Below are 8648 nucleotides of genomic sequence, written 5' to 3' on the forward strand. Positions count from 1 at the left end.
CTCCTAGCCCTGTCAATGACTGCCCTGTCCGGCCCCAACATCCCAGCACTAAAAAAAAAGAAAAAAAAAAAAGACCCCACACCCACCAGCTGCTGCAGCAGCCATCAGGGCTTCTGGGAGCTCATGGCAGAGCCCCCCTTACAGGGCGGGACAGTGGGGTGCAGGGGGGATTGCCCCCTGCCTGGCAGGAACCAGTGAGTGCAGGGCATTTTTTTTTATGTGACAGGACGGTGGGGTCAGGTGGGGAAGCCATTGATGGGGATGGGAGAGTGGGCGGGGGATGGGGCGTTTGATTCGGAGATTTGGCGGCAGCCAAATCTCCAATCAGATTCATCTGAATCTATTTGGGACAGTGATTTGAACCATTGAATCAAATCACTGTCCCTCAAATTATAGTTTCATAGTAGCTAGGGTCAGGAGGGACCTGAACAGATCATCTAGCCCAACCCCCTGCTACAGGCAGGAGTGAATGCTGGGTTCACACAACCAGCTGAGTCCAAATCCAAAGTTGATGCTAGCCACTTCATAGAGGCGTATTGTGCATACCTGTTGCTCCAGCACAAGGGAGGAGTGCCCCTGGTACTGTGTGTCTTGGGACCTGATATAACTATCTTCCAAGGAGCTCCCTGGTGGAGCTCCCAGTTGATCTTCCTGTTGTCCATCTTCATGTATCTGGGCATCCGTGCTCTTCTCAATTCATTCTTCAGAAGAGCCTGATAGTAGTAGTCCTCAAAAAGTCATGTGCTCCAGCTGAGGCTTGAACTCACAACCTTGGCATCATTTCTCCAGTACTGCTGTAAAAGTACCACATGCTAGCCTATTGCACCACTGAAGCTTGCTTTTGCTAGATTTTGTTTCACTGATTGCAGACCATTTCTCCAGTCTATCTATTCTGGATCCTAACTCTGCCCTCTGCAGCTTCCTCCCAAGTGTCCACAATTCCACCTAACTTGATGTCATCTACAAATGTGTTAAGCATGCACTTGGTCCCATCATTCAAATCATTTATCAAGATGTTGAACAATACCAGACCAAGAACAGACTCCTGGGGAACCCCACCTGATACCTCCTCCCAACTAGAGGACCACTCACTGAATACAATGATCCACCCAGTTATGTGTCCACTGTACAGTATTTCCAGCTAGTCTATTTCCTTAGCTTGTTAATGAGGCAGTTGTGGAAGAGTATCAAAAGCCTTGCTGTAGTCAAGGTATACCATACCCACTGCTCTGCCCCCATCCACAGAACCTGTCACTTTATCATAGAAAGAAATCAGGTTGGTCAGGTGTGACTCTCTCTGGTGAATCCATGCTGATACTTCCTGATCACCTTGTTATTCTCTCGGGGCTTCATAATAGATTCCTTGAGGACCTGTTCCATGACCTTCCAGGCATCAAGATCAAGCTGACTGGTCTCCAGTGCCTTGGATCCTCCTTCTTCCCCTTCCAGTGGTGTACCATGGCTTCCTCCGTCTCCCCAGGGGTGACCCAAGCAGGGTGCGGGACCCCGCCTCCTGCCCCATGGCACTTCTGGAGGGGAATTAGCAGCGTGGCACACTGGCCATGGTGGGAGGGTGGTGGCTAGAATTTCTGGCCAAAACAGCCAAAAAATGCCATAACCTGCCAGGTGGGCGGGTGGACCACATACAAAACATGGGAGGCACCCAGGGCTCTCTGGCCAGCACCCCCCACTCCCCTGACCAGCACCCAAGGGCCTCCCCCTCCCCTGTCTCAATATGCCACTGTTCCCTTCTTAAAGATGAGCACTGCATTTGCCCTTTTCCAGCCATCTGGGACCTCACCCAACCTTCATGAGATCTCAAAAAGGATAGCCAATGGCTCCAAAATTACCGCAACTAATTCCTTCAGTACCCTTCCATGTCCCATCCAGCCCTGTCATTTTGGAGTGCACTAATTAGCCTGCTCCAGCGGGCTCAATTAATTGCACGCATCAGAGCAGATTTATAGATTGCACATGCCAGAGCAGGCATTGGGCATGTGTATAGGTGTCCTTTGTCTCCTTCCTTGTCTCTGCTGCCAGCTGTTCATTGTCTGGTAGTTGCCCCTCTTTGTGTAAAATGAAATAAAAAAGGCATTAAATACTTCAGTCTTCTGTGCATCGTCTGTAACTAGATTGCCTTCTGCATTCCAGAAGCGACCTAAAATCTTTGGTTTTCCTCTTACTTTCAACGTAATGTGTATTAGGCAAATGTGCATTAAGTATAGGCGTATGTAAAAGCACATGTAGACATACCTGCAGTGTCCTTATTTTGCTGCTCTTCTTTCTTCCTCCCCTTAAGATCTTGATAGTCATTTTTTGGTCACTGGGTGCGTCTACACAAAACGCTAAATGCGCCAGTAGACTAATTCTGCTCTGCATTAGTGCATCAGGGCAAAAGCCATGTGCAGTAAAATTACTCTGCTGCACATTAGCATCACTAAAAAGGCATGCACCAGTGAGTTAGTACCTGTTATTACAGGTTAACGTGCAGTAACTACAGCGCATTAATGCATGTGTAGATGCCCACTGTCACTCAAGTTACCTTCCATTCTTCTGTCTCATTAGGACAGGTGGAAAGTAGAAGTGCAACAGGAGACCAGCCTGACCAACAATCTCTTCAAAGAGCTGAAACTTGAAAAGGAATCCTATAAAAAGTGGAAACATGGTCATAGTGGTAGGAAAGGGTATGAGAGTATTGCATAGGCATGCATGGAGAACATTAGGAAAGCCAAGGTGGAAGGGAGAGGCTCCAGAAGCTTGAGCTTTGTGGACATGCAAAGAGAAGGCTAAGGTGACTTGAGCACGAGGTGCAAAACATTTTCCTGCCAGGCTCCTCAAGTTAGCTGCCAAAGGCATAAGAACATCTGATGTCTGGGAGTTGCAGCTAGACAAATCTAGGCCAAAAATAAGGCACAATTGTGGAGACTAATTAGCCGTTGAAATAATTGAGCAAGGTGTGCGGTCGATTCTCCATCAGCTGCGGTTTTTGAATCATGATGTCATTCTTTGGGGAGATCAAATGAGGATTCATCCTAGGAAATCATGCTGCCAGTGTGGACAGATGAAAAGATTATCTTTGAATCTTATGCTCTATTCATTTAGTAGGCATTTAAGGACAGACCTGCTAAGCCAGAACTGCTGACTTCCTAAGATGAATCCTCATTTGATCTCCCCAACTGAGTCTGCTGGAGCATGCTAATTAGTTACCTGGTTCTTTCCCCTTGCCCCATCTCAGACGGCTCAATCCTATTCTACATTTATGTGCCTGGGTGGCCAGGACCAGGCTCCCAAGAGAGACGGAGTGGCTCAGTGAGATGGAAGGTCCTTGGTCTTGCCACTTATCCCTTATGTTCTTTCTGCACCTTGCATTTAATATTTGGAATGGTAATAATAATGATGGCATCAGCTAAAATGGGGCAAACAGCAGTATTTGTAAACAGCATTTCTGTCCCATTGGAGGTTTGGGCCAGGGCTAGAAAGTAATGCAGCATCTGTTTCACTGAGCCACACTCTCTCATGCTGGCCCCCACGTATCCTTCCACCTTAACTAGCTTCTTCTTGGGTAATGCTGAGCCTGGGGCTTGGTGCTTAAGGAACTTTCCTGGGAAGCAGAAGGTGCAGGCTCAAATCCCCTCTAGGTCAAGGGTACCTTAAATGTGGGTTTCAAGTGCCCTAAGCACTGAGCTATTGGGCTGAAAGGCACCTGTGTTGCTTCCAGCAAGTACACACACCTCTGATATTCCTGTTCTGTTGCATATGGAGAGATAAGCCTAACCATGTGTAAATGCCGTAAACCACAGTTACACAGCTATGTGAGAGCCACTTAGGCACCTCAAGGCAAAACAGGATTTGGACCTTGCTTTCTGACATCTGCTAATAGAAATATGAGGGCAAGAGACTTGGGGGACACACACATGGGGTCCTTTTTTATTTCCCTGCAAACCTGGAGAACACAGGGAAGTTTTTCAAATAGTGCTCAGCAGCCCTCAGGCTGGAAAACTTCAAGTGAGATCCTAGCCCCATTGGTTGGTTTAGTGTCCTCTAGGCAGAAGTAAGATGACATGCCCTCCATAAATTGGCACACCGTCTCTTAACTATAATGCGGTTTCCACATACGGTGCCTTCTATTATATGGTTTTCCCCCAGTCCTCATCTGACCCGGAGTTTTTCATAGACTTCCAGGGACTACAGTGCTGCCTTTGCCTTGGCTTTGCCATGTGGTTTATACTGATTTTTTCGCTGACCTAATTTCAGTTTTTGCATTGTCACCATATGTTTTTGTCGATGTAAATTTACTCTTTGCAAGATTTGCACAAAACAATCACCTTTTACCTAGAATGTGAAGGGAAAAGGAAATGTGAACTTTGCAAATATTAGAATTGTTCCTTTCGGCTTCAGGAAATAGGGCGATTTCACCTGAAAAAAGAACGGAATTGTGCTTTTTCTCCTCTCCTTTATAAACCCCAAAGATCTTTTTTGATTTTTTTTTCTGAGGGTTTTTTTGTTTGTTTGTATGTTTGTTAAATAACTGCTGCTTTTCATTATATTTGTTTCCTGTTCCCACTAGAATCAGTGGCAAAACTCCCCTCGCTCCACGGCTGGCTGAAAGCTATGGGGAATAGCTGGTGTTGGTGTTTCAGAGCCACTACCGCACCCATCTTTTTTCCTCCGCCATAGAAAGATGGGCAATGCATAGGGTTGGGTGGCAGTGGTGAGGAACGCTGGCAGTGTCTTTGTAGATGAAAAACTTGATTCATCTTTGTTACAGTTATGTTGTCACTAAGTTATTCAGTCTGGTCTTGGGGTAGTTGATGGTTCCATTTCTTTTTTATTTTTAAAAGAAAGCCAAGGGCTTCCAAAGGATTGCATGGACACTGTTTTGTCAATACAAAGAATCAGACAAAATGGGTATCAGCTTTAATGGAGCAGGAGATGGCCCGTGATGGACTCCAAGTTTTGTCTCCCCTGTTCTTGCAGGTGGAGATCCATAAAGCTGAGCTTGAGAGATGTCCCATAGTTCTCAATGGAAAAGACGGGGTGGGAAACCTTACACGTTACAAATCTTCTGAGTACTCATGGATTAGCAGAAAGCAGCCTGATGAATCTGCTGGGCATGTATCTGCTCTGGGGTGGACAGGAAACACATAGGGTTGCTTCTGAAAGGGCAGACAGCCATGAGTTATCGCATGTATGGGAAGAACAAGGTGTTAAAGGAAGTGGGTTGAGTACCTTGGGAATCCTCCGTGCCCTAGAGTGTAGTAAGGCCTCTTGCCTATGTCTTGGTACATGGAGCACACTGCCAAGGACGGTGTCAAGACAAAGGCTGGTGATCCTGGCAATAACTGGTGATGGTTATAACTCTGTCACAAGTGGATATGGCTGTAAGTGGGTGATAATGAAAGCGGGCAAAAGCCCATTATGAACAGTTTGACCCTGTTCAGCCCTCTGCATAAATGGGCTGAATCCTACGATGGGCTTGGAAGCCTTCAACTTGCACTGGAGTCACTCGGTGCGGAGGGCTTCCTGCATCATACAGCAGATCCTCATTGCCCTACAGGGTATTAATGTCAAGTCCACAGGGCCCAGATTGAAACCACCCAAGATGTACCAGTCCACTTTTGACTCCTGCTGAGTTCAGTAGGAGCTCAGAGCACTCAGCCCTTCAAAAACCCCATAACTCTCACCCACGTTTGGTCTCTCCAAGTAATCACAAAGTGAAGGCAAAACTAGTCCACCACAACTTTTTACTGATGTTGAATCCAAATGAGCAGCTTCTTTCCCAGCATCACGGCATGTCCGAACACAAGAAAATATCACGATCTTTGCATCCATTTTATTTTAGATTAAAAATCTAAGCTATGTAGAAACAAGGTATAACTGTCCTGCCTTGTGGTGAACAACATTACAACTCTATGATGCTGTAGTATAGCAGATCCCTCCCAAAATGGTTAGCTTATAAAGTACAAAGCAAAAAAAATTAAAAAATAAAAAGACCCAGTTGCACAGAATAGAAAAACATCTACTCCATCTGGGTGGGCCTACCACCCAGAAGGTCCTCTCATTAAGACTGACATCCCAAGAAAAATGTACCCCACATGGGATGTTGTAAAAGTTAGATCCAGATCTGGTTTCCAGCTGCATGAGAGTTTGGCCTGGGATGGATTGGTCGGGGTCATGATCAGGACAGAGGGCGTATGTGAATTACAAGTACAGGCTCCAATGCTAAGCCCTTGGTCCCTGACCCTTCGAAGAGATGGGGTGTTTTGATTCGGATCAAGCTCGTGATAACAAATACACTGATGCAGAATTCCTTAGAAATAATAAGTGAAGGAAAACATACGGTGCAGTGATTTATACTTCAGCATTTTTCTTCCCTTGTAGATTTTTGTGGGAGTTCTTCCTGTATTGTACCCGCCCCATTACGATCATGTAGAGAGCGAGTGAGGTCCTCAATCAATGCCTATTGTCTGACTTTGTGGATTTGTGTGTCTTCCGGCAGGTGTGTCCTCTGTGGCGTCCCTGATGTCCCTGGCTTGGGTGCTAGCCTCCTATCACAAGCTTCTTCGGGACTCTAGGGACGACAAGAAGAGTATGAGCTACAGAGGGGCCCTCATACATCTCTTCTGGCGCCTCTTCACCATCTCATCCAGAGTTATTTCTTTTGCTCTCTTTGCTTCCATCTTCCAGCTCTACTTTGGGATCTTTGTAGTGGTCCACTGGTGCGCCATGGCTTTCTGGATCATCCATGGCGGGACAGACTTCTGCATGTCTAAGTGGGAGGAGATCCTCTTCAACATGGTGGTAGGGATTGTGTACATTTTCTGCTGGTTTAATGTCAAGGAAGGGCGGACTCGATACCGAATGTTTGCATATTACACTGTAGTCTTGACAGAGAATGCTGCCTTGACACTCCTTTGGTATTTTTACAGAGATCCTAACACTACTGACTCATATGCCGTGCCAGCACTGTGTTGTGTCTTTCTTAGCTTTGCTGCTGGGATAGCTTTGATGCTGTTATATTATGGTGTGCTGCATCCCATGGGGCCAAGAGCTAAGATTTTTGCCAGCTCCTGTTGTGCCGAGCTGCTCTGGGGCATTCCTTTGCCCCCTGATGTTGAGCCCATGGCACCTCAAACCCCTGGGTACCGGGGGGCCCAGGTTACGCCTACCAGAGCGGTCACGGAGCAACAGGAGGAACTCACAGCTGACACTTGCTTGCCAGTTTTCCAGGTGAGAGCAATGGTGCCATCTACTCCATCTGGGCGGGCCTACTACCCAGAAGGTCCTCTCATTAAGATTGACATCCCGAGAAAAAGGTACCCCGCATGGGATGCTCATTTTGTAGACAGGAGGTTAAGAAGGACTATCAACATTCTCCAGTATGTCACCCCCACAGCCGTAGGTATTAGGTATAGAGACGGACCTCTCTTATATGAGTTGCTACAATATGAATCTTCACTTTAAAGCTCCTTTAAAAAAGAAAAAAAAAAACGTAAAAGAGGGGACCTTATTTTTGTTTACGGTAAATACAGATCATGAAACAAACACAGCCCTTCCGATAAGCTTTCTTTCTGGTTGCTGTATGTATAAAAAAAAAAAAAAAAGATATTCTCTATGTTTTGTAAGTAAAAACAAAAAGAAAAACTTTTCTTTTGTTTTTTACACGCAAGAAACAGTATTTCAACTTCCACACCTAGGATCCAGAGGTGGAGAAGAGGCGTCTCCGTATCCGTTTTATACCTTATACCAAGTGTAGAACATTATTTATGGGATTGGTGCTGATTGAAAAATAAAAACAAACAAACAAACAAACAAACCTACAACTGCCTTATGCCCTGAGGTGCTGAGTTTCATTAAGTACTGTCACCTTTCTCATGCAAAACTCTTCAGTGATTTTATGCCAGGAAAAAAATGAACAACCGTAATATACAAAACGTTAAAAAAAAAAAAACAAGCAAAGAAAAGCAAAGAAAAACAACAACAGCAAACATACAACCATGACAAAAAAAGAAACGTACAAACAAAAAAATCGCTGCTCTTATTGGCTTTTGGTGAAAAAGCAAAACGACTAAAGATGAGAAAGCAAAGCAGAGACACCCCAAAAGACATTTGAATCTTTAATGGCTGAAAGAGAAGATCAGGGCCGTAACACAATTTGGCGACATGGCTATAACATAGTTTGGTCCTGTCGTTGCAGGCTGGATCAAACCCTGTTATGAAAGCAATCCCCCGACACAATGGTTTTCTTAATGTAAATGGACCATACGTGATGGCCAGCTACACCCAGTTTGCACCAAATTCCCCTAGTGATACTGTACCTGATCTCACTTGCAACAGTTTTACACACCGTAACTCCATTACTTCAGTCGGCTGACTCCTGATTCACGCTCATGTGAGCGAGTCCAGAAGGAGGCCTGTCATGCTGATTTCTGGAAAATAATTAACCCGTGATCTTTAAATTACATACCAAAAATATAGTGCAAAAGTAGATTTACGCATATCTAATAACTATTTCAGTAATAATAAAACTCAGCATAGTAGCAAAAAGAAAGTCAATTTAAAGGCACAATACTTGATCAGTGACTGGCAAAATAATTTGACCTGCTGTATCATTTTAAGGCTGTAAAAAGGCATACTTGTATTCTTTG

General features: G+C 45.1%; 1 protein-coding gene across 1 annotated transcript in view; it reads left to right on the forward strand.

Annotated features, from left to right (window-relative positions):
- XKR6 (XK related 6) overlaps nt 1-7912 on the forward strand; it is a 30419-nt gene extending 22507 nt beyond the window's left edge. The window contains exon 2 of the mRNA XM_019537193.1: nt 6500-7912. Within this exon, the coding sequence (XP_019392738.1) occupies nt 6500-7464 (965 nt within the window). The 3' untranslated portion in view covers nt 7465-7912. The remainder of the gene's footprint in view (nt 1-6499) is intronic.
- Nucleotides 7913-8648: the final 736 nt, after the last annotated feature.

This window comes from Crocodylus porosus, unplaced genomic scaffold, assembly GCF_001723895.1.
Source record: "Crocodylus porosus isolate Cpor-Errol unplaced genomic scaffold, CroPor_comp1, whole genome shotgun sequence".
Lineage (NCBI taxonomy): Eukaryota > Metazoa > Chordata > Crocodylia > Crocodylidae > Crocodylus > Crocodylus porosus.